Source organism: Quercus lobata, chromosome 4, assembly GCF_001633185.2.
Source record: "Quercus lobata isolate SW786 chromosome 4, ValleyOak3.0 Primary Assembly, whole genome shotgun sequence".
Lineage (NCBI taxonomy): Eukaryota > Viridiplantae > Streptophyta > Magnoliopsida > Fagales > Fagaceae > Quercus > Quercus lobata.
In genome coordinates, this window is record NC_044907.1 from 46778449 (window position 1) to 46790617 (window position 12169).

At 37.4% G+C, this 12169-nt stretch overlaps 1 protein-coding gene across 1 annotated transcript; it reads left to right on the forward strand.

The window, feature by feature from the left end:
* The first annotated feature begins 636 nt into the window (after positions 1-636).
* LOC115988133 (protein CHROMOSOME TRANSMISSION FIDELITY 7-like) lies at positions 637-4778 on the forward strand. Its single transcript, XM_031111778.1, has 6 exons — positions 637-1135; positions 1727-1991; positions 2297-2392; positions 2666-2734; positions 3651-4003; positions 4376-4778. The coding sequence occupies exons 1-6, from the start codon at positions 975-977 to the stop codon at positions 4527-4529; spliced, it is 1098 nt and encodes a 365-aa protein (XP_030967638.1). The 5' UTR covers positions 637-974; the 3' UTR covers positions 4530-4778.
* The last annotated feature ends 7391 nt before the right edge of the window (positions 4779-12169 follow it).

Sequence of the window (12169 nt, forward strand, 5' to 3'; positions counted from 1 at the left end):
AAAATTTCTTCCATTTCAAGGTTAAGATTAGATTTCTTAGATTTGAGTGTATAATGGGACAATGAATACACATTTAGATTTGTAATGGGTTTTGATATTTACACATCTACAATTTCACTTTTTTTTTTTTACATCATTTTTTATGTGTTAAAATATAAACATTCTCGCATCAATTATAGATATATGTGTAAAATAACTGATGTAAATTAATGTGAATGAATATTTAACCATCTATAATATCTAATGTCTAATACGAACCATCAAAATGCTAAAGGTCTTGTACCTGAATTAACACCTCCCGATTTACAAAGTGCTTGTGGATCTAAAGGGAAAATAGTTCGAATTACGAAGTTAGTAGCATATTGTATTTATTTCTCAAAAAAAAAAAAAAAACAAACCATAAAATGGATACATGATAAGGAATCAAAAACCAAAGAGCAGAATGCAGTCACTGATTCAATACTTTAAAAAAAAATTTCTTTTAAGTACTAATTTTGTTTGAAAAAGAAAAAGAAAAAAACAGAAAAGAAATGAAAGTCACTATTTTTTTATATATAAAAATATATTGCGCATCTTCGGGTCCCACCCGAGTTTCTGGAGTACCGATCGATCAAGTCTATAATAATGTTTCGCCGATCTTCTTTATTTATTTACTATTAGTTTTTGACCGATGGTCTTCTTTGATTTGATTTGCTTTGCTTAATTTTCTGCTTTCATGGCCCTAACAACCCATTTTGATGATATACGTAAATCATTTTACACATTCAATTTACCTTCAAACCACTTCCACTCTCCTCAGAAAATTTCTTTCCTCACTCACTCTCGTGCTTGCAAGTTGCCGGTGGTGGCTGGGTTTACGGTGGTGATTGTGGTTGTTGGGTTTTCTGAAAATAGGTTTTACATGCAATACCAAACACTGAAAATACTTTTCCGGCAAATTTAGGCAAGAAAACCAAACACATTGCCATACAACAATGCAAGCTAAGATCACTACTTTCTTCAAAAACCCAATTTCTACTTCTATAGCACCCAAGTCTCCAGACCCACCTCCCATTTTTGACGAACTCACCATCTGGGAGAACAAACAGCACCAATTCTTCAACACCTACTCACGCAGAGCTCAAAACCCAGATAGGTAAAGCTCTTTGTTTATGGGTTTTGAATGATCTTATAACTTAGGCTCTTCATTTTTGCTTCTATTTAGCTTTAATACACTGTTTTGTTATCTGGGAATCTAAACAATAATCAATTAAAAGTTATACATTTAGGTGTTTCAACTTGTTTGCATACATGGGTTTTGAAGAATAATGATGAATTTGATATATTCATTGGCTTTAATACACTGTTTTGTTATCTGGGAATCTAAATAATAATCAATTAAGTTAAACATTTGGGTGTATCAACTTGTTTGCATTCATGGGTTTTGAAAAATAATGATGAATTTTATATATTCATTGGCTTTAATACACTGTTTTGTTATCTGGGAATCTAAATAAATCAATTAAGTTCAACATTTGGGTGTTTCAACTTGTTTGCATGCATGGGTCTTGAAGAATAATGATGAATTTTATATATTCATTGGCTTTAATACACTGTTTTGTTATCTGGGAATCTAAACAATAATCAATTAAGTTAAACATTTGGGTGTTTCAACTTGTTTGCACACATGGGCTTTGAAGAATAATGATGAATTTATATATTCTATGACACTTTTTTGGGTGTACAGTAACAAAGGGTCAATCAGTGACATACTAGTGAAGAAACCCAATTCAGATAATTTGTGTTCAATAGCGAAATCGAAGAGTTCTGAAAGAGCAATTAAGACGAACAAGAAGAGAACTTATGCACAGTTGCATTTGGATTTGGGTCAGTCTGATTTTAATTTACACACATGTTCAACATGTGGGGTCAAGTATGCTCCTGGAGAGGAAGAGGATGAGAAGGCTCACAAGGGATTTCATAGAGACTATACCCTTGGGATTCCATTCAAGGTATATTACATTAAGAACTATGTGATTCGCTGTTTGATTTTAAGTCTAGTGACAAAAAAATTCATGATATTTCCACAACTGTTGATGTGACATTTTATAATTGGTTTACAATAAAAGTATTATCAATGATGGGTCGATGTGAAAATAGTGTTACACCAATCATAATTTACTACCTTGGCAAGTTGTGGGAAAAAAGTTTTGAAAATTTTCTCTCTAGCACTGCTATTTTTTAGTGATTTATTTTTTATATTGCTAACTTGGAGGTTTTTTATTTTTTATTTTTTATTTATTTATATTTTTTATAGGGTTGGTGCAGTGAAAGGGTTGTCCATATGCCTTCAATTGAAGGTGGTCGAATCATTTTGGTGTTAGATTGTGATCCTGTTGCACATAGGAGCAAGGTTTGTGTTTAATTTGTGATTTCTTTGAAATTAATGAATAAGATGGTTTGTAATTGTTAGCTTATGCCTACACTAATGAGTTTTGGCTTAAATGGAACTTTTTCCTCCCATAAGAATATGTAGAGGGTGACGTTGCTGATTTAGAATCCATTAGATGCATGTGTAATTTACCAATAAAAAAGAAAATTTGTTAGTTTATATTAATTGGTATGCAAATGGGACTTGTGAGTTAATGCTTTGCGGTAATAAATTGGGACAATATTGTACTGGCAGGTGGAGGAAGTGGTAAAAATGATGGAGATTGATCTTGGAAGTGGATGGATTTTCCATAAGAGTTGTAAGGTATCGGCATTATCTTTTACTTGATAGTTTCATAAGGTTTCATTTCCTCTTATAATGAAAGAAATTGCCAGAGGATTCTTTCACTGTTATTGATTTGTTTGTTAAATTTTACTTGATTCCATTCAGATTTCAATGATTCCAGAATAGAACATCAATTTTATGAATTCACATTCAACAAACTACAACTTCTATGATGATTGCTTTATGGTTCCTTCCCGTTCTGTCTGCATAAGTTTATCATCCTTGAATTCTCTCTCATACATACATGTGTGTGGATTTTGAACTGAACTTTATTATCTTCTTTGTGTGTTGAGCGTGTGTGTGTTTAGTTTTGCCTTCTGAGAAACAGAAAAACAATAATCTAGACTCAAAAGTATATGGAAATGATAGTTCCCCAGCATCTTCTCCTAAAATTCTTCCTACTGATGGAGGAAATCTGTTTTCGCATGACTGAAATTATCCATAACAATACCCAATTCTAACACAGCAAAGCTACTCTATTTGCTTCCCGATGAGTATGATTAATTCTAACTTCCTGGCAGTCATCTGATGAATTAATAATAACTTGGATCAGCATCCATTTTCTTCAAGGCATGACAGACTTTCAAATAACGCAATTGGTGACCACTTTTAAGTTGTCTTCTATTTGGATGTACCTAATTCCATGTTGCAATTGATTGGGCCAAACCTCCCCTTAAAGCCCCACTCTGCCGCTGTAATAGATGAATCTCCTTATGGTCTAGTTGCACCAGATAGAGGGTTCTGGTATGCTATCTGTAGATTTTAGAGTCATTTGCTATATTTTCTAATTTTTTTGGAAGAACAGTGCTTGAATCAGGGGTCATGCCTCTGTTGTATAAGATAGTGCATTGAGGTGTTGACTTGCTGTTCTTTGCTTTGTTTCTCATGTTGGCAGGTGTATCTGTTTATTTCCTCCCAAAGGGTTGTAGGTTGCCTACTTGCAGAACCAATAAAACAAGCATTCAAAGTTTGCTCATGCTCATTGAATGGGGGATCTGAGGGCACTTCTGCCAAGGAAGTGGCAAGACAAAGTTCATCCTCCCTCCAATTTGGGGATATCAGTTTTAAAAGGGAAGTCAAGAAAAGAACCCATTCTGTTAATAGTTCTGAGGTTTTGGATGGGAATCTCAATGGAGCAATCATTTGTGAAAACGAAGGGGTACCTGCTGTCTGTGGCATTAGAGCTATTTGGGTCACTCCCTCTAACAGAAGAAAGCACATAGCTAGCCAATTACTGGATGCTGTGAGGTAAGGTTTTTTATAATTTGAGTCATTTGACACACTTCATCTCTATGTGTTCTATTTCACTGGGGTTTTTGATAAAGTAACTGAATTATATATGGCATCTTCAAGTATTTCTATCACATACAGCCAAATCATGTCAGCTAAATGAAGATCAAGACTAGTTTAAACCTCGGATATCTTAATGACAAATGTGAATGTGTACCACTTGTTTCTTGAAATGGAGTGGAACATTTCACAATCATTTTTTTCTTCAACGCAAATATGAAACCTTTTTGCAGCCCTTGGAAGTAAACTGAACTGATTGCTTTTTCTTAATCAGTTGCCAATGTGTTTTGGTCTTATTTTGGCTGTTCTCTTATTTTATGCTAATTGCAGGATGAGTTTCTGCATGGGTTCTGTTCTTGAACTTTCTCAACTGGCACTCTCTCAGCCAACCTCAGCTGGAAAGGCACTGGCATCCAATTATTTTAGCACTGGATCTTTCTTGGTGTACAAAACCAACAGTCTAAACTCACAGATGGTTAATTAAAAATTTCTAGACTAAGCATCTCCTGATGAAGTTGTTTACTTCAATGGAAGCTTTGCAAAACTTTTTTTTGCTTTTGCATTAATTTTTAGGGAAACTATTGCTAATATTTGATGGAAGTATTTACCACCTTGGTTCGGCTGAGTCATGCAGATGCATATCTGCTGTGTTATTAATTGTTTGTATCATAAGACTAAATTAGACAATCAGTGGGACTAATTTTGCATTTATAAAGTTCTATAATTTCCACAATCTGGTTAGAAAGAGATTGTATCATGTTCTATAGTTCAGTTTTGGGGTGAGAAAGATTGTAAAATTGTAGTACCCCTAGCATTTCCATGTGAGAAAAGTGAGCGTTTGTAGATTGGCATTGCTGGATTTACATGGTTTCATTTCATCTCTCAAGTTAAATTCCCTGAGCAATAACCAAAAGAAAAGTTGATTTTTTGTTCATGATGAACTGGCCTTTGTATGCATGCAATTTTCTTTTCTTTTTTTTTGTGGGGGGGGGGGGGGGGGGGGGGGGAGTAAAAGATATCTGTAACTCGTTAGGGTAACCCAAATGAGGGGAAATAAATATGAAAGAGAAAAATAAAGTAGATAGGACCATTTTTAAGAAAAACAATAATTATTTGCACACTATTGTACACACTCAGTAATGTTAAGTGTGGACATCCTTAAAAAATTGTGGATATCTTTTCAGAACAACAATATTTGTGTTTTAAGACCTAAAGAGAGGTCTAATAAATTAAACTATTACTGTCAGCACAAGTTAGCTCTACCAAACTTGATTATACTTCTTTTAGGTGAATTGGTGTTTGTTTACTATTTCTTCGCTTGACCACCAATAATGGATTGACTCTATCTCTGACTTCAAATGGGAAGTCATAACTCCTACGTTAATTACAGCCGCGAACCTAGCTATTTTGGCTTCTTAGTTTTATATATATTATCCCTTAACCAAAAAAAAAAACTCCTACGTTAATAGCTGATGTGCCAATATATCCAACTTAAAAATTATGAAAAATATTATTGTAGGGTCACGTTTTTCAGGCCTTGTCCAAGATGCATGGAACCTTAGATCAGTGAGTCCGGTACAATGAATTTGTAGAGGGTAGGCCAAAAAGCTAGGCTTTAGTGTATGGGCAACGGTTATCACGGTGTTCTTCATGGACCGAGTTTACCAGAGAGGATTGGTCCTCGGCGCGATCCGAGGAGCTTTTTCTGGTGCCTCAGGTGTGATGGGGGCCCCTCAAAATCCTGCTGTCCGACTCCTCGGACGGAGAGGAGGGTTTTGGTGACATTGGGCCTTTGTCACAGCTTGCCAAGTCTTGTCCTCCATTAATGCCAGAGCCTCTTCACTTGCCTGAGGCATGTTCTTGGCTATGAGACATTCTTTTAGTCTATCCAAGCCGCGTTCTTGTCGTTTCGGTGCACGAGGCGCGCTTTTATTAGGATCTCCTCATGAGGCGACTCGAATCCAACGGCTGAAGGCTACTTTGGAAATTGAGTGAGATTTATCTCGCTTGTAATTCCTTCTTGGAGATTTGGGTGAATTGATTGCCACTAGGTTTGCCCCCTACATAAGACGCATGGTGGGAGATCATTCCCCTTTGTTCGCAGACTCTTGAGTTTTTTTAGGTTTCTAACTCTCCAAATACTCTCAAAGTCCCCACTGTGAGAGTGACTGAGATTTAGGGAGTGAAATGGTCAAGGTTAAGGTGAGGGTGAAGGAACCAAACCCTCTTCAGAGGCCTCGGGTGTCTTCGAGATTCTGAATGGCCCAGTCAGGGCAAGGGAGACAAAGGCTAAAGATATTTCTCCCCCTTGACTGGACAAGAAAGAAGCCTCTCTTCCTTCAGCCAAAATTCGAGGCAGGTGTAGGTCACATCAGATTTTTGGTGCGACAAAATTTGGGCTTTCATCCAGCACCGTGTGTCACGCATGTGAGGGTTTGGGTTTCCCATCTCCAGTACCATCCATACTTTCTCGATTGCTGCTAGAGCAATACTTGCTCGATTGCTGCTAAAGCAATACTTGCTCGATTGCTGTTAGAGTAAGTATGGAGATTTGGCGTTCCTGCTTCTTCTCTTCCACCGCCGGTACCATCCAGACTTGCTTGGTTGCTGCTAGAGCAAGGTCGTGGATCGGGTGCCTCCGCTTCTTCTTCTCTTCCACCACCGATGCCATCCGTACTTGCTCAATTGCTACTGGAGCTAGATTGAGGATTTATCGTTCTCGTGTACCATCTTTTTTTATTTTTTTTATTTTTATTTTTTTTTATATAGTTAGCTTCTGATATAGGCTTGTCTAAGTCTTTTTATGTATATTGTACTTTTCATTTATCTAATAAAAAGATGATTTTATTTCACTTTGCATATCCTTTCTTTTCTGCAATAATTGTTTTATGAATGGATATGCTGGTGTCTTTTCTTTCAAATAGTACTTAGAACTGATGCCATTGATGGTAAAGAGTTGTTACTCTGAACTTATCAAAACTGACGGGAACAGCAACGCCAACTTTAAGTAGGTCAATTATATAAGGCTAATCGGGAAAAACAACCGCATGTTCTGTGCTGCGAACAGAGTAACTGCCCGAGGACGTGTAACCTAAAGTAAGCTGTCCGAGGGGATCACCGGGTAATAGGGTTCTTTTCCACGTTTCCGCTGATATTTATAACTTTAACTTGCTTTAGGTGTCTGGTTCGAGGACCGAGGCATGATTGAACTTAGCTTGAACGCTTAGAAAGGTACCATCGCATGTTAGTTTCCATAAAGCCTAAGGTCTGAGGATCACGCAAGACCTTTGTCCCGTCTAGGACTTAGGTTTGAGTCTGAGGACCATGCTAGACCTTGGTTTTGTCTAGTACTTAGATCTTCTTGGAATAGCTAGTTTCCCCATAGGTTTGAGTCCAAGGACCATGTAAGACCTTGGTTCTATCTAGTACTTAGATCTTCTTGGAGCAGCTAGTTTCCCCATAGGTTTGAGTCCAAGGACCATGCAAGATCTTGGTTCTGTCTAGTACTTAGATCTTCTTGGAGTAGCTAGTTTCCCCATAGGTTTGAGTCCGAGAACTATGCAAGATCTTGGTTCTGTCTAGTACTTAGATCTCCTTGGAGTAGCTAGTTTCCCCATAGGTTTGAGTCCGAGGACCATGCAAGATCTTGGTTCTGTCTAGTACTTAGATCTCCTTGGAGTAGCTAATTTTCCCATAGGTTTGAGTCCGAGGACCATGCAAGACCTTGATTCTGTCTAGTACTTAGATCTTCTTGGAGTAGCTAGTTTCCCCATAGGTTTGAGTCCGAGGACCATGCAAGATCTTGGTTCTGTCTAGTACTTAGATCTCCTTGGAGTAGCTAGTTTTCCCATAGGTTTGAGTCCGAGAACCATGCAAGACCTTGGTTCTGTCTAGTACTTAGATCTCCTTGGAGTAGCTAGTTTCCCCATAGGTTTGAGTCCGAGGACCATGCAAGACCTTGGTTCTGTCTAGTACTTAGATCTCCTTGGAGTAGGTTCTGTCTAGTACTTAGATCTCCTTGGAGTAGCTAGTTTCCCTATAGGTTTGAGTCCGAGGACCATGCAAGACCTTTGTTCTGTCTAGTACTTAGATCTTCTTGAGGTGTCGTCGGTGCGCGTCAATTTCCCAAAGCCGGAGGTCCGAGGACTCGACGTAGCTAAGGCTTTGTTTAATCGCTTCAAAAGATTCTGGTTTGGCCCTCGACATCTTTCTCCGGGGGAGATTTAGCGAACCGGACTACTAGGCCTGTGAGAGTTAGCCCCTTGACAAGCGCGCGGGGCACACATCTGACGTTAAAAGCCCCTAGAACTGCATTCCGTTTAGCAATCCTTCTCGCGTGGTCAACGCTTTGAAGTGCAGACCTAAGTGGAAGCTGAGTAACGACAACGATAATGTGTTCTTGGAAATAATGGGGGGGGGGGGGTGGCTTTCGCGTAGCTTGCACCACCGCCAAAGTGGTCCTCTCGAGGGACTCTCGCTGATAGGAACTTGACCGTGATTAACCGTTGCATTCGCCAACGCACAAGCTCTCCCCACAGACAGCGCCAATTGTAGGGTCACGTTTTTCAGGCCTTGCCCAAGATGCATGGGACCTTAGACCAGTGAGCCCGGTGCAATGAATTTGTAGGGGGTAGGCCAAAGAGCTAGGTTTTAGTGTATGGACAACGGTTATCACAGTGTTCTTCATGGACCGAGTTTACCAGAGAGGATTGGTCCTCGGCGCGATCCGAGGAGCTTTTTCTGGTGCCTCGGTGTGATGGGGGGTCTCCGCCCCGCCCCTTCTATCTCCCTCTACTCCCCTTTTTATAGTGGTTTTCTTCCTCCTGAATGGGCTCCCTAGGGTAGGTACTTGTCCCATCAGCCATTCCCTCTAATTGTTGGGAGTGGTTGTAAAGACAGAAAAGTATGGCTGTGTCAGGCACAAGACACTGAATGCAATAATGGCAGCCTTTCCCTTAGACACTTCCATTTTCTTCGTTGTCCTTTTCTATTTTAGTACTTTTCTTACTCCGTGGAACGATATGGAGTGTCATTACCAGTGGCAGGTTGCCTCCTTCATCCTCAGCTACGTCCATGCCGAGGAGGACCCTCCCTATGGTCGAAGAGGGGTTTTCCTTTGGCTAGGCCCTTGGCCTAATGTAGGCATTGACATGAGCCTCCGAGTCTTTTACCCCCCACATGACTCATTTTATAGAAAACATTATCGTCGAAACAAATAGAGTGACAATCCAAAGATGCATGATGCTGAAATATTTCTATCAAAATTTGAGTTATATTACAAGACACTAGCTTATTAGTACTAGATGCACATTAGAAAGGAGTAATTTAGTAATCACACCTCATCACACACAATTTTGTGTAAATCAAGAAATTATCTTGTGTATCATATGATGCATATTTATTCTCACAATGTGTGGGTTTCATATATTTGTCAATCCACACATTGTGATATGGAGGATTTACATACATATATTCAATATATAAGATAAAAATTGTTGTAACTCGACCTCAAAATCATGGGATAATTGATTAAGTCCTAGTTTTTTTAGTCTTGGATAGAGCTAATGAATGTTTGGAACCCTGTTCCGGCTACTCTGAGAGAGAGAGAGAGAGAGGACTAATGCGACAACCTTAGGAGCTGTTTGGTTTTTAAAAAACCATCACTCATCACTCTTCACTCAATTTTCGTCACTTAGTTCTAAGTGTCACAATTTATATGACATTCAATCATTGGGGTAGATTAATTCTATACCCAAGCCACTAGTCAGTGGACACCAACTAGAGACCAAAGAGAAACTTGCAATTATTGCCAAGCTAGCTTCCCTACAAAATGAGCATATAGGGCTCCCAATTTTTAATCCTAGGTCCCTATATGCTAGTCCTCTACCTGCTTTATGGAGATTCCCATGGCGTCTTATAGGCTAAAAGGTATAGAATTCAAGTGAAATTGACCGCAACCAGTATGTCACCATTTTTACCATAATTAGTTGTAAATTCATGTAATGCGCAAGAATATTTTATTTTTAATAAACTATAATAGATAATTTATTTTTTAAAATATTCATAAAATCACATATCAAGATTAGTCATTTGTAACAAAGTGTTTTTTTTTTTTTTTTTCATAAGAGAATTTCATTTTAGATGTTTTAAGTTATTAATTAAAAAATGATCTTTGTTTATATATCTCTTTACCAAAGGGTCCAAACCAAGAAGGGCAATAATCCAATAATTTTTTGTTAAATAAACAATGTTCTATTGCTTTCTTTTCTTTTTTAAGAAAATTTTTTTTGTGCTTTCTATAAATAAAAAATTATATATATTGTGAGAGGAGGAAGCCCGAAGAGAGGGAATCATCAAGTAGGCTACACCTGAGGTGTAACTAGGCCTAACTATTCACCAAACCAGGCCTAGAACAGTCAGGACAACCATGTCAGGGAAATTGAGGAGGACAACCCGCCTGAGAAGCTTGAGGAACAAATACTTCATGAAATACTAGAGATAAGCCACCAAGGCCATAAGGTTGAAGGCTGAGGAGGATCGTAGTAACGTACAAGCAAAGGTAGGAGAAAACTTCCAGATAGAGCTTCCATCATCTCCACATTTAATGCACTATACCAACTCAATTTGCCACATTAATGACAGATTGACCCCTCGACAGTACTCCCACAGCCTGTAGCCTACTCTACCTCTTCCAGCAAGACAGTAATGGGACAAGTATCTAGAGAAAGATCAACAGCCTTCCAAGCGGAAGGCTGAGATGCAATCCAAACAATTATATATAGGAAGGAAGATCTACCCTGAAGGGGGGGAACAGAGAAAGAGGGAGTTAGAGAGAGAAAGTGACCATTGTAAAATCGAGAGGCGTTTTCCTGAAGAAGAATTGTTCCTCGGCTAGCCCAAGGAAGGACTTAAATAAGAATCTCTCTTTTCCTACCATAAATCTTCTCATGTATTGCCGTCTTTATTGATCATCTTTCTTTAATTACCCCTATGTAGCTGTCAGGGATCAAAGTGTTGACCTTGACCACCCACCTCTACAATTTAGTTGTATGTGGCTTCCATCCTAAGCCAGTTTCATCTAGGTTGGGCTTGGTTTCAAGCTTTGTCCCTTATATATATATATATATATATATATTACTTTCTTTTTTGTATTAAAATTTTCATTTACCCATATTATGAGTCAATTTGCAAGTAATAGAATATAGGGAGAATTAAATTTTTCAATAATGATAGTTAGAAAGGAATGAGAAAAATAGAGTTTTTCCATCATTTATAAAACTTCAAATTGTAGCCTTCTATTTTAATGTTATCTTTAATCCCAAACCAATCTATCTCTTTTGAAGTATACAAAGTTTGATCATATTTCTTTTCTTGAATACATTGCTTATCTCAATACATTCATATATAAATATATACCAAATCAAAACATACCCATATGAAGATGCTTTGCAAACAAATAAAATGGTATATCAATCATCGCTTAACAATGATTAATTGGAGTGATTAAGAAAACTATTTGTTGTTGATAATCTATTGTGATTATTTTCTTTGCAGAAACTACAAATTTGTCCATCCAATAAGATTATTAAATAAACAATTATTAGCAAAATCTCATCATTAAGTTTCTATATGTATCCTTATATTATAATAATAATATTAATATTACAATTGGAAAAGCTATGTGTCGTCACTCATCTAATTATTTTTGTTTGACTAATCTTTGCTTTTGTTTGAATAAGTGGCACTATAAAGTACTCCTAATACACCTGTTAAGAATAACTTCCCTCAAAAATTACAAATTTATCTACCCAAAAGGATTAAAGTATAAACAAAACTTAGTAAAGTCTCATAGTTGAATATCCAAATGGATCACTAAAAAAATCAAATTCTAACTTACAAAACAACTAAGTATTAACCCAAATCAAATCAAACCATGGGGTAAAGAAAAGAATAGGTGATCGGGAATTAGAATACCAAAAGACCTAAATATGCATAAAATCGATACAAATTTGCCAAAAAGAGAAACAAATGTGATGTGACAATTAAATAAACAATATAATAACAAAAAGAACCATTAGTGAAAAAAAAAAAAAAAGGTGTAGTTGAAACAATAAAAAAAATCCA

Bases quoted from the DNA above. Each gene is read 5' to 3' on its own strand.
- LOC115988133 (XM_031111778.1), top strand. From the start codon at position 975: ATGCAAGCTAAGATCACTACTTTCTTCAAAAACCCAATTTCTACTTCT. The intron at 1,992-2,296 runs GTATATTACATT...TATTTTTTATAG, and splicing joins CCCTTGGGATTCCATTCAAG to GGTTGGTGCAGTGAAAGGGT. The intron at 4,004-4,375 runs GTAAGGTTTTTT...TGCTAATTGCAG, and splicing joins CAATTACTGGATGCTGTGAG to GATGAGTTTCTGCATGGGTT.